The sequence below is a fragment of the Panicum hallii genome, chromosome 7, assembly GCF_002211085.1.
Source record: "Panicum hallii strain FIL2 chromosome 7, PHallii_v3.1, whole genome shotgun sequence".
NCBI lineage: Eukaryota > Viridiplantae > Streptophyta > Magnoliopsida > Poales > Poaceae > Panicum > Panicum hallii.
Window position 1 is genome coordinate 992,940 of NC_038048.1, and position 14,254 is coordinate 1,007,193.

General features: G+C 42.7%; 1 protein-coding gene across 1 annotated transcript; it reads right to left on the reverse strand.

Annotated features, from left to right (window-relative positions):
• Nucleotides 1–3,322: 3,322 nt before the first annotated feature.
• Nucleotides 3,323–12,360, reverse strand: LOC112900402 (putative disease resistance protein RGA1). Its single transcript, XM_025969237.1, has 4 exons — nucleotides 11,978–12,360; nucleotides 10,616–11,806; nucleotides 3,971–6,138; nucleotides 3,323–3,846 (listed from the first exon to the last, which is right to left on the reverse strand). Exons 1-4 carry the CDS (start codon nucleotides 12,260–12,262, stop codon nucleotides 3,795–3,797), a joined length of 3,696 nt encoding a protein of 1,231 aa, XP_025825022.1. The 5' UTR covers nucleotides 12,263–12,360; the 3' UTR covers nucleotides 3,323–3,794.
• Between the last annotated feature and the right edge of the window lie 1,894 nt (nucleotides 12,361–14,254).

Consider the following 14,254-nt stretch of genomic DNA (forward strand, 5'->3'; position numbering starts at 1 on the left):
TCTGGCCATCTGTAGCAAAACAAGAACAGTGCAAGATAGAGGATATTTAGAAAATGCTATGGGTGACCTTAAAGCAAGAATGAGTTTAAAAAATATCAACACACTTGAGAGGCAAGTATGAAGTCAAGAATGAGATAATAGTGATATAATTAAGAAATAAGCAATTTTCAAAAGCAAGCAAGCAGAAGCTAGGTTACTAAGCAAGATAAGCCTAAAAATTTGATCATTTCTAACTAGGCTAACGTGCTATAGTTAACCTAACTCTGATACCACTTCTGTCACACCCGATTTTGGAAAGGAACCGAATACATCTCATATGTGCTCCAGGATCAAGTTCCACACATATGATAGATGATACAAGTGTATACCCGAAATAATATCATAACAAAATAGAGTATTATAGTACTTTATTACATGATCGAAAGTTTTAATCTTAAACGAATAAATAAACATGTATAACTAGCAGCGGACTTCAACTTCATAGACAGATGACTGGAAGACATATGCCTAGAAATCCTCAAGATCTTCAGGGAACTCCGGAGAATTACCTTGTTCTGAGCAGCATTGATTTTAATAAAGCAAGCGTGAGTACACTTATGGTTGATACTCAGCAAGTGGAGTAAATTATATGACATGCAGCCAAAATCAAGGAAAAGCTGACACGGTTTGACTGCGATAAGCATTTTAGTTGATCAAGTTTTATTCAGTAAGCATTAGCTAAGTATAAGTATATACCAACCCTTAAAAGAATAAAAGAATAGCAGAGATAAATATTCAACAATATAAATAAAGAATATCGATTTAGATCATCTTTAAGTTCAATTATCATGTGAGGGTCCAAGCCGCTCTGAACCTTGAGCACGGCTGATATATCAGTTTTCACTCTGCAGAGGTTGTAGACTTTACCCACAACTCGTATTTTCCTTGATGCCCAGGTTTGCAAGGCCCTTAAACACTTCCGAGGTGAGTGGCAGGAATTCACTACGAGGCCTTCACAAAGATTCCCTAACTTATGACAATCCGTTAAGGTTTCAAGTCAAAGTGGTCATAACCCTCCCTGATGAGGAAGTGCCTTAGCCAAGGACCACATATCATAAAGCCTCAAGAGGACCGAGCTATACCGCGATAATGCAACCCCTCTTTCCCTTTCAGTAAGATTATCATAAGCTAAAGTTTCTAATTAATTACCTAAGATCAGAGCCATGTAGTATTGTGGTTGCACTATTTTTCTGGGTGGTTCTCCATGTTCCAATTAATGCAATGATCTTGAAATTATTACAAATAAATTATTCCAAAAATATGAAGTAAAACAAGTGTAGCTTAGTTTTTGAGTTATCCACTCAATTCTAAGTAAGAGCAACTAGCGTAGCTACGATATAAATATACAATCCCAGGTTTAATCAAGGAATTTTAGAAGAAAATAGGCATATCCTTAGTTTGGGACCCATCATATTCTAGACACATGCATGCATATAAAGTAAATGTGTGTATTTAGAAAGTTGTTAGGACCGAAATATGATCAAGGACCACTTGCCTTCGTCAAAGTACTACTGATGCTCAGGAACGTCTTCACAGCCTTACTCTTGCGGACCCTCGAACTGCACACCGTCTATCGTAACACACAAGTACATACAAATAAATAAGTATAATAAATAAGAAATAGTACACCAATCAATATAAACAGAGCAATATGACATTATAAAGCTACTGTATACGTTGCAAGGGTCGCGTGAGTTGGAAAATCGATGAAAATGGAGTTAAAACGGAGAAGTTATGGCTAAAACATGATTCTATGGGCTTATTTGTAAAAGATTTGAATCTAGAAGGGCTCTGGACAAAGAAACCGAGGGCTAAAACATAATTAAACCTTAAATCTGGGGTTTAGATTGAAAAATAGAAGGGCTAGGGACTGCGGGTTCTATTTTAGAAAAGGATAGGGGCTTAAACAGAAGAAAAAGGATCTACTCGTGAATACTTTTGAACTACCATGCACTGCGGGTTGATTTCGATAGAACTTAGGGGCTAAAGTGCAAAATATCCTAGGGTTGACCGGTATCGGGTCATTTGACTCGGGTTAGATCTAATCTAACCTGTCGGATCGGGATCCGACGGCTGGGAAGCGGCCGACGGCTCGGGCGGCGGCGCTGAACGCCAACGGCGAGGGTGTGCGGCGGCCGGGCGGCGGCAGCTCGTCGGGGAAATCGTGTAAACGCGACTCCAGCCACGTTTTCGACTTGGGTTTGGCCGGTGAGAAAGAGAGTGAGGAGGGGAACGCGTTTAGGGGGTTGGGACGAGGTGACGGGGGCCGAGGAAGGCGGACGACGGCGGCGCACGGCACGGCGGCGACAACGAGCAATCACGCGCGCGGGAAAGCGGGGGAGAAGGGGAAAAAGAGGCCGGCGAGGTTCCTCACCCCAAGGCGAAGCTCCGTCGGCGACTCGCGGCAACAGAAGAGTAGCGACTTGCGCGGCTAGGGTTTTACGAGGCGGCGGCTGCGAGGCTGGCGGGTCCAAGGGCGTGGGGCGGCGGCTTTATACGGCAGCCAAGGGACCTTGGCGTGTGGCCCGGGGCGCTGCACGGGCGGAGGAGGCGCGCCGCGGCCAGACTCGGCCTCGAGCTCGAATCTGGCTCGAGGTCGGGGATGACCCCGATAGGCAGGCCCCGCCTGTCAGCGAGAAAAGGAGGGGAGGAGAGAGGGGCATCGGTGGCTGGCTGGGCCGGGGGAAGAGGGGGAAGCGGAACAGGTTGCTGGGCCAGCTGGGCCGCGCGGGAGGGAGGGAAGGAAGAAAGAAAGGCCGGCTAGGTTGGGCCGTGTGGAAGAGAAAGAAAAGAGGACGAGAAAGAAAAGAGGAGAAAGAAAATGGGCTGGGCCAAGAGGAGAAAAGGAGAGTGGAAGAAAAAGAAATGCATCCAAATGCATTTAAATTTGAATTTAAAATTTAAATTCAAATGAAAGACAAGTAATGAAACAATGCAATGCGGCATGGAATGCACAAGATCTAAATTTCCTTATATTTCTTTTTATGGTTAAGTAAATTATCATTAATTTATGGTAAATGTTCTAAAATCAAAATAATGGAATAAAAACCTTATGGACCCTAACAAGAATCTAGCAAAATTTATTTGGATTTCTAATTTGAAAATTAGGGTGTTACATAGGTTTATGAAGCACCTTTGGATGAATTAATGTCAAATTTGCTTAGTCTATCCAAAGAATCCTAAAAGTGTTTGTAGGGACGGAGGGAGTATAATCAAAAGGCATCATAGTGGTCCTCTTCTGCAGCCTGCAAGTGGCACGCCATATTCTAGATGCTGCCCTCGTTTAAAATCAAGCCAAGCATCACAAACAGCATACATAAGAGTATCAAAATCATCAATCTCGAGGGATTAAAATCTACTGCAAGAAAAAGGAAACTTCGTAACAAATCTCCGGGAGGTTTCATGATAAGGCATTAAGTAGTAGGACTATTGAGGATTTGACACTCCATGTCCCCTTAATATGTGGCCCTGACCCCACATGTTATGAAACAGACTGAACCGCAGCACCCTCTTGCTGCTGTTAAACGTCTTCTGAAGCCGTCATCATATAGTATACTGGTATAAACCTCTCACAGGTTGTGCCGTTTGCAGTTGCGGCAAATGAATGCATCGGCTTAATCTGATGCTTCCCAATGGGATCAGTGATAACCATTGGGGCACCCACTGGATCAGTGATAATTAATATGGATAGAGCGGTGAACCTTTTACACTATATATGGATCGATGGATCGATTACGGTTCCCTCCTTGCCACGGCTATGTATATTTCCCATGAGTGGTCGTCTCAGGCTCACTAGTGCCAGATTCTCTGCCAAGCCATTAAGCGAGGTTAACACTTTGATCAGCAAACTATGAGTATTCTATTTCTACACGAAAGGGAAAATATTAATTTTTAACCATATGTAAGTGAGATTGTGATTCGGGGCACTTACTCAAATATTATCTCGATGTGAGCGAGCTTGGTTTTGTTCTCCTCTAATTCGCACCACTTCTTCAACTCTGGACAATCCCGAATACGCAGCAGCGGGTAGTGTTTGTTTCTTTCCTCATATACACTCTGCGGCAAAGATTTGATGCCACGGCATTCGTCGATGACGAGTTCCTTGAGAGAGGTGTCCTGAACCACATGTTCTGGTAGATAGGTCATGTTGACGCAGTGAGAGAAACAAAGTAACTGGAGCGACGATAGGCAATCCTTCATAATCTCTGGTGAAATGATCTTCTCACTGCAGTTCCTGATATGCAAGCTATGCAGGGGAGCCAAGCCTTCGAGCAGACTCCACTTCAATTCACTCAGAGGCATCTTGCAGCTTTCGATCACCACTTCAGTTACAGGAGCAGAGGTGGTGCAAGTGGAACTAGAAGGGTCCTCAACATGTTCTCCTCTCTTCTCTACTGGAGACACCATCAATTGATCGCAGTCTGAAATCACCAACATCCGGGCCTTGGGTGGGGGATTATCTCCAAACCTTAACTTGGGACATTTGTTTATCACCAGTTCATCTAAGGTTGGGAACTCGAACCTGTCGTGACAACTGTAGGTGTCAATCTCTTCCAGGTTTAGCATACCATCCAAGGTAACATGCAAGGGTCGACGGAATGCTGCTTTGCTGTCACCACCCAAGTGATCAGCGTCGATTCTTATGACCTTAGTCACCCTTTTGAGAACCAGCCGTTGCAGGTTAGGTAGTACACCAAATGGTGGTAAATTGCTGCAATTCGGAATGTCCACCATGGTAACCTCCATAAGGTTAGGGAGATGGGAAAGCATGTTAGATGCCAACCAAGCAGGGAGGTATGCGCTGCTATAACCATGCAGCTCAAAGCACTGCAAATTTTTTGGTGGCACTAGCTCTGCTAACAAATCTTGGTCCCTAAAAGATACATCATCACGGCCTGCACTCCAAACAAGTGTCAACTTCTGGAGCTTTTTTTTCTCTGTCAATCCTATGCTCTGTGCTTCCTCTGTAGATATTACCTTCTCAAGGCAGCTTATCTCCACCTCTTTGCAACTCACATCCTTGAGCTGAGCAAGGTTGCTTCTTTTTCCTCCTCCATCAGTGCGAACAGCAAACTGATATCTTTCCAGTCCCAGGCAGTTACTCACAACTAGAAACTTCTTCGGACAATTCCTTTCTCCCATCCATTTGTCTATCCTTTTGAGTCTAACGCAGCCCGACAGGTTCAGTGTTTGTAGTTCACCGAGCTGACCTAGACTTTCAGGTACATCAGAAAGAAATATGTTATGAGAGAGGTCCAAATGCTCCAGCTTATGTAGGCAGCTGATACTTTCAATGTATTCGATCCTCTCCTTTTCTGGCAGATAGCAAAACATAGGATTGAGGCACATAGATAAGTTCAAATACCGGAGGTTAATGAGCTTAACCCAGATATCTTTAAGCGCATTGAGATGGAACCTGTGTTTAGCAAGATAACAGCAAGGATGTGACAAGTTGAGATACTGTAGATTGGTAAGGCCATTGACAAAATACGGGATCCCTTCAAGGCAAGAGCAGGAAGATAAATCAAAATGTTCCAACCTTTTAAGAAGCCCAAATGATTCCGGCGGCAGGGCTTTTAGTCCAATGCAGCCTGATAAATCGATATGCACGACATTTCTGAGATTGCCGAATGAAGCCGGCAGTTCTAAAAGCCTGGAGCAGCCTGATAGGTCGATATGCCCCAAATTTAACAGATTCCCAAATGAATCCGGTAGATTTACAAGGCTAGAGCAGCCTGACAAGTTAAGATACCTCAGCTGCCTCAACTGACAAATAGAATTTGGTAGTTTCTGCAGGCAGAAGTCCCTTAAATCCAAGACACGCAGGTATTTGGCAGGCGAGAACAAATCATCACTGAGCTGTTTATTAGTTCTACAACCGTGAAAAAGAAGCACACTTAGCTGGGCAGACGATATACCGGATAAATTCAGTGCACTGACGTCAAAATTGGCGAGGCATGCATATCGGTAGCTGTTTTTCTCACTGAAACTTTGGTAACTGTATGTACTATTCAAATTAATCAGTTTTCCAGATGAAGCTGTGACTGCAAGATCATATATTGTATCGTGCAATGTGAAGTGCATTGCACTTCTATCATCCTGCATCAAAGTTACAAGCTGCATTAGAGTGTATCTGATTATTTGTGTACTTTTCTATTTTTAAACAGGTACATAATGCAAAGGCTCTTATTGCAAATCAGCAAGTGCTAGCTATTTCTATTTTTTTGGCTCATCTTTATATATAGACTAGCAAATATGCCCGTTGCTATATGAAGACATATAAATATATTGATTAGCATATAAAAATATAAATATTCTACATTATATGTATTTTATAATAACATAGTACGAGTCGGTTGTGGACTTCAGTATTTTTCTATTTTACTCGCTAAATGCTAATTCTAAACGGTTTCGGACTCTTAACTTGATATACGGTCACCCGAATTCCTATTAGGATTTCGACTAACGCACCAAGGAATCATTGCTTGCTTTACTAATAGTCGAGATAGAGATAAAGGGATATAAGGATAAATTGATGAAGAACAAGTGATCACGGTCCTGAGGGCATCACTAGTTGTAGGTGGGTTTGTTTTCCTTATGTTGTATTTCAAAGGGAGGGTTTGGGTTTACAAGCATAGTCTGGTAGCTCTATTGTTCCGGATATTGGTAGGGTTAGGGTATTCTATGCACCATGATTTATTGACTCCAAGACGTATTTTTTCAATTTAGTCCTTGTTAAAAAGATTTTTACATTTGGACCCCGGCAAAAAGTTTTCCAGAAATGGGCCCTTAGCATAGCGCCAAAGAACACGGCGCCGTATTTTGCTTGCACGGTATTTGGCGTTGAAATTTTCCACGTGGCTTGGGCCGGAAGAATGGCGCCATGGCACGAAGCTAACTATCGTGGATAATTGATGGAATTCGGAATCCAAGCCCTAGGGTTCTAACTAGGGTTTCACTAAAATTTGAGCAATACAACCACAACTAACGGATAAAAATGAGGAAGGGGAGGGAGATCAACTTGCTCACCGAGGATCCAAAGCTTTTTCATCTTGATTTGACCAGATTTGGATGGATTTGGCAGGGGGGACGCGGTGGGGGAATGAGGAGGGCTCGGCCTCTCTATTTGAGGAGGAAGCATACAAAGGGGCGAGGAGGGCCAGCGTGCGCAGGATTGAAGTTCGAGGGCACGACATCAAGGCCTACGGCGCTCTTGGCGTCGTGCTTCAACGCCATAGCGCCATGACATTTGGCGTCGTTCTTCAAGCCCCGTCCGTGTCACAGACCATGTGGAAAATAGCGTCGCCAAAGGAAATGACGCTGTGATGTTAACCCTTTGGCGCTGTGCCGAGGTTCAATTTCTGGAAAACTTTCCGCCAGGGTCCAAATATAAAAAAACTTTCAAATATTGCTAAATTATAAGAAAAATAGCTCCAAGACTCGCCATGAATTCTTGACATGTGGGTCCATTCAGTTGTAAATTATGTGGCCGTGGTACGTGAGAGTTGTCCTCTAATGAGCTACTGCATGCGCGCATGTTTCACAAAAAAGAAGTGGACTTAATCAAGGCCACCAAACATTTAGTGAGGATTGGTGTTCTGACAATAAGATTTTAACATTTGCTTTTGCTCTATATCTGAAAGTATCTAGACCGATAGATACATGGTAACTTTCGGTGTTTAATGACAATTATATGTAACTAACGTGTGTTTTGAGTAATTATCATTCATTGGTTATGTTACAATATGAAATGTGAAATGAGACCCCTCAATTTGCATGGAATTACGGGAGAAGGACTTAGACATAAAGATTAAGGACCATTCTAGTATCAAGTATCACAAGGAGATGAATGGCACTTGATTTAGTTTAGATTTTATAGTTTTTAGTCTGTGACCGTACTATTAAGGATGGCTCATAAGTTAATAGTTTGATCTAGCAAAGCTTGACCTTCAAATAGTTGCACACTTGCTCAAACTCAGTACTGGACAGCTCAAAGAAGTCATAGAAATACTTGGGAATGAAAAAGATCAGAGAAAGAATTCATAGAAATACTTCGGAATGAAAAAGATCAAAAAAAGAATTCAGTGCCAAGTTGTTGGAGAAGAACCAGCATGGAAGATAGAATCGGACAAACCGATACATCATTTTTGCACATAGCGGACTAATGGGAAATTGCAAGTGCAGAATTGGTTGTAGTACCAGATGAACCGGTACTTTGATTCTGAGCGTTGGTGCAGTGATCATTCAATTGGTATTCAACTCAGTGACGACATAGACTTTGGACCTGAATCCTCTATCAGTACCGAGTGATCCGACACCCCATACATGAATGTCGGTGCGAGCACCGGACTGTTACTAAGAGAGCATGTTTCACGACAGAGACATTTCTCAGCGAAGCCTCCAACACTGGATGATCCGACGCCCCTTCGAACTTAGCGTCAGTGCAATAATGATAGTAGTCAGGGTTTAATGGCTATATCCACGGCTTAGTGTGATCGAATGATCTGACGCCCTAGTATCGGTTCATCCGATGCTTTAAGCTTTTTGGAGAAGTTGTTAGCAACAACTATATCTTGATCCCTAGGCTACATAACCACTTCCCTTGGTCTCTTTAGCTGCCTTTGACACCTTGAATACTTGAGACCACCCTAGAACTGCGGAGAGAGAGTTTGAGGCAAGAAGAGAAGATCTGGTGCTAATATGTTGATACTTCAAGAAGAACAAGATCATGTGAGAGTAGCAAGTGTGCTTCAAGCTTAGGACCAGCTTAGTGTAGGTCAAGCAACAGCTTAGAGGCTTGTTACTTTTAGTGCTTGACGGCACTTAGACTTGGTGACCAAGAGGTTCTTGGAGAAATCTTGGAGATTGTGGAAGCTCAAAACGGAGATTGTACATGATGGTGAAGTTCGCTGTTCCGGAGATGGCGAAGGAGCATTCTTAGTGAAGGACTTGTGTCTTTGTGACCCAAAGGAGCAAAACCCTTGGTGGGTGCTCCAGCATGGACTAGGGGATCATCAACTCCTCGATATAATTCATTTGTACTAACTTTTATAAATCTTATATTAATTTTTTAGATGCTAAGACAATCTCAAATAAAAATATTGTTGACCGCAAAGTTTTAGATCTCGTTGAGCACTACAACTTTGATGTTGATTTTTTTTTTGCATCTAAGATTGTTTGATTGGTCTAATAATTTATATCAAATATTTATGTATATAAATAAGTTCAAATGAAAAGGTTGTCAACTAAAGTTTTATATCTCGTCGAGTTCTATAATTTTAATGTAAAGTTTATCATCATCCGATTTTGTATGAAAAAGTTTATAAATTTTTTCGTACGAATGGGTAGGTTTACAATTTAGAAAGGGGTGGGGGATTTACTCATATGAACTGGTAGTGAAAGTGACCAGTGGTGATGGTTATTTGAACTTTTACGGTGGGTTTGTATCTCAAACCAGCGGTGATATGGACTTCCACCGCCAACGGCCACTTACTCACGAACCAGTGGTGAAAGTCTGTCGCCGTCGGTTTAGGTTCAACCAACGGTGATGGGGTGTTGGAGATGACCAACATAAATTTCAAGGTGAATTGTGCAGTTTGGATATTTACTGTAAACATTTGAAAATAAGGACATGTGATATTTTTATAACTGTTCTAAGAGCATCTCCAACAATTTCCAATGCACCTTGCCTACAGTTGTTTGGGTTTGACGGCCATTTAAAGATGGTGGTCCAGAGAAAAACTAGGATCACCCCCGCATTGCTTCCTTGGCCGGCTACTCCTCACAATATCTTCATCTATAGTCAGTGTCTTCCATACTATCTTGGAGGTCAGAGTCACCTTGTGAAAATATTTAGGTCAATAGATGCACATAATAAATTTTGGTGATTAATGATAATTACGAATTGTGACTACCGATTTGTTTTGAAGGGTTACTCATCTAGTCAAGTCACATTGAGTTAATTGGAATGAGAGCCCTCATTTTGAAATGAAAAGCGAGCAATGGACTTTGATGTGAAGACTAAGGAATTTTCTAGAATCAAGTGTCACAAGGAGATGGGGAAATAATGTGGCAACTAATGATCTCGCTTGTCTAAAATACATTCTAAAATACATGCCCAATATGTTCTAGACCCTCTAATGGCAACTAACGTGGTGTAAATGTTTTTTTGAACCGATTTTGGGAGCTGCGGGTGGAGATGGTTTTGTTGTACCAATTGTTTTTAGAAAGACCTCCAAACCAGATTATTGGTAGTCTGTTTTTTTAATTGTTGGAGATGCTCCAACTACTTGTACCGGAAGGAGTTATAATAAATTTTTCAGAGGGAAACTTTAATTAAAATAGACAAGTATTTTTGTTGGAGCCACAAAAAGGAAAACGAAACTGAAAATACTATGAATTATGGATATATACACCTCCACATCCGTGCTCACCACAATATGATAGTCGGCACACATAGTGTTAATTGCTTGTCTAGCTAGAAAATAGTGTGTTTTGAAGTGTCATGTTTACTGAAACGAAAAAGAGAAGGAAAAAGGAGGAGGCCGAGAAGTAACATGGAGGTTGAAGAACTCACTGAAGGCGGCATTGAAGGTTGAAGGAATGACATGCCCAAAAGCATCCCAATATACTTGTTAGCCAGCTGCATGGTAGAGAGCTTGTCCGATGGTTCGATAAGCTGGAGAGCAGTCCAATGGTGAACCAGGTCGTCTTTACGTATACTGTGGCCCCGTGGAAAGGTTGCACAGTAAGCAAAGCATAACCTTAGATTCGGTGGCATGCATTGATAGCTCAGCAGCAATGGTAGCGTCAAGCTGCCAAATGGCTCATATCCGTATTCCACCCAGATGTCACTGTCGATCACCGATTTGATTTCTTCAGGAGTCTTGGACCGCAACGCGTACCCAAGCGCGTGAATTGCTAAAGGAATACCGTCGCACTTCCCAGCAATCATGTACATCAGCTCCAGTGTAGCGTCGTCAGTTGTAGTAGTATCAAAGCCAAGTTTTCGCTGAACAAGTCGCAAGGACCCATCGAAACTAATGGGGCCAACGCGGCATGCACCTTGTAGTCTCGGTAGGCCTGCAAAATCTAGAATACGGCGCGCGGTTACTATGACAATCGCCTTGCCGCCTTCTATCTTCCATGCACCACCCAGCATACGCTTCAAGTCAGAAGCGTGCTCTGGCCGTACATCGTCGAGAACAACGAGAATCTTGTTACCACCACCAAGTAACTTGTCAAGGCGCTTCATTATCAACTCCACATCACTTGTATCCTGATGCTCGCCTTTATTTGACAGTTGAGAAAGGATGGAATTGCCTATTTTCTTCAAGTCAAATTCTTCGGCTCCCACGTTGACCCATGCCCGAGCGTAATCTCTGGTTATGCCGGTATCACAGAAAACCATTTTTGCAAGAGTTGTTTTGCCCATGCCTCCCATCCCGTCGATAGTAATGAGTCCGCTGCTGTCCCTGGATAACAATATATAATCCACTATATAGGATTTCAAATCTTCCCTATCCACAATGAAATCTTCTTCTTCATCAAAAGAGGATGCTGTTCCTCCTGGATGATGAGCATCATCAACAGATTGCTCGAGTTTTCCTGAAGTATTCTCGTCCCTCCTAAATCCGAGATCACTCTGAAGGCGCTGCTGTAATAAATCGAGGTTTTCTATCGCCTTGCTCATCGTGGTGACCATGATCCTCTCTTCGCGTGCAATTGCAATTGGGAGGCAGCTGGGGCGGCGCACAGCCGCTAACACCTAGAGATTAACAACGACGAATGAATTCCGGTCAGCACAAGTACGTACACAATTTTAAGATTTAAGGTGACTACATCAATAAGTAGCAGCTAGCTAGATCTGGCTTGTATAGTTAATGTATGGTGGCAGTTAGCTACGGGATAGTAGGCGCGCAGCTAGCAGATCACGTACCGGTGCCCCCTCGTTGGATTGGAGTTGGAGCTCGTCGACCATGTCCCAGATCCCGTAGGCAGTGTCCTCGAGATGCATCAGCCACTCCGGCGCCTCTTCCTCCATGGAACCCATCTCCGCGGCTCCCATCACCTCCGCCATGGTCTCCATCTTCCCCTTCAGCTCCTCCAGGTGGAGCCGCAGGTTCTCCGGCATGGCGGCCGCAGCATCTCGCAGGGCGCTCACCAACTTGTCACGAGACACCTTGACGACGGCCGAGGCATGCATCACGCCGAGACGGGGCATACCGGGCATCATCTTCGCCCGGATCATCTTCAGCTAGCCCTTCCCACAACGGATCGGCTTGAATGTGTTGCGTGTTTGGTTTGGTTGGACAGCGGCGGCTCGTCAGTTTGGAGTTGGGAGCAAGAGAGAAGAAGCCTCCTGTTCAGGTCATAGATTCTTTACTACCTGTTTTGTAAAGTTAGTCGCCAATTCAAAGTAAAGCAAAAATGTTCCTTGCCTCACTGTTCAGGCCTCAAAATTCGAGCCCCTATTGTATTTTTCTCAAAATTCGAGCCTCTACGCGTGTTTGGTTGAATTTTCGAATCTGCTTTTACTCTTGCAAAAATAATGCTTTTACTCTTGCAAAAATTAAAAGCCAACCAAAGGGTCTGAACGTCCTAAATACTTTTTACCTAAAAGAAGTTTTCACCATAATACAAATGCAAAAGCATCTCTCCCCCTGCTTTCAGTGTACGTTTGGTTCAGCTTTGTGAACCTGCTTAGTTGAACAAAGGGGTTCGATTTTTCTGCACTTGCTTTGAAAAAGTAGCTTTTTTCTAGTACAAACTTGAAAGCAGCTTAAACCCTGCTTTTATAGCTCATCTTAGTTTATAAAATTACATACTTTTAGGGAAGATAGGATAACAGGTGGGACCCATCCAGTAGTGAGTGGGAAAGAGAAATAAATAATGAAAAAATAAAAAGTAATTTTAAACATTTTTATATGGAAAAATATAGATTTAAAGAAAAAATTCAATCATCATATAGAAATATTATATTACAGTCAATTTGCATATAAATATTATATAACTTTCCACATTAGACAATTCAAACCAGTTTGAACAAACGATTTTAGCTTTTTCACGGCAAAAGGCTCACAGTAGTTTTTCCACAGCAGCTTTTTCACAGCTCACAGCTAAACCAAACACACCCTCAGTGGTTTCTGGGTAAAAAATTACCCACCTGGTTATGAAAAATGGTTCGCTTCTATCCCCTCGCCCGTCCGACTCCCGTCCCCCGTCCCACCCGCGCCTTCCGCCTGCCCCGCCCGCCGCCCCGCCCCGGCGCCGCCCCGCCCTGGTCCATCCCCCCCCCCCCGCCCCATCGCCGCCCCTCCCCGCTCCGTGGCCGCCCCGTCCGGATGCTCTCTCCTAGCCCTGTTGTGCCCGCTCATCCCCTGATACCCACACGTCTTGGCTGCTCCTCCCTGGACAGACAATACAAGCAATATTATGATGTGATTATTGTATTTTATTGGTGCTATAAAGATTCATTAGATTTTAGATATGTTAATGGACCATTAATTTTTTTAAATGTATTGTATATCTATTCAAGATAAAAAATAAAGGAATTATTGGCATCTCCTTGTATTTAGTAAAAAAAATAAGATATCATCAGTCTCGGGGCACTTCAAACATCTTACCACTTATCACAGAGAATCGGCCGAAAATAATCAGAATTGCCAAACACTAAGCTTATAATGACTTATATCATAATTTTACGAGTCATTTACCTTGTGTAATTGCTACAGTTCTATTTATGTGGACCATATGGATGAAAAACTTACAAAATTTAATGTTTTTCTTTCCAAAAGATACATTTACATGCGAAATAGTGAACATATTAGTTTTGTACGAGTATTTTGGTACATAGATAGTCCTACAAACCTTTAGGGATATTACAGGTATTTCACTCATAGCACACAGTTTTCCACAGCTCACAGCTGCTCTAACCAAACGGTTTTCTATTTTTCTCACAGCAGCTTTTTCACGACAGTTTTTTCACAGCCCACAACTCACAGCAGCTTTTGCAAAAGCCACAGACAACCAAACACACCCATAACAACCCAGTTTAAGGCATTGTGTTCTCCAACTCCACACTTTGACTATCAACATCCCATAGATTATAATGCTCATGAAAAAATAAATTTGTCGTCATATGAAGAGCTTGCAAACATGAAATCCAATGATACGGATGGAAGCAGATCGGATTTGCATGGATTTGCATGGAAAA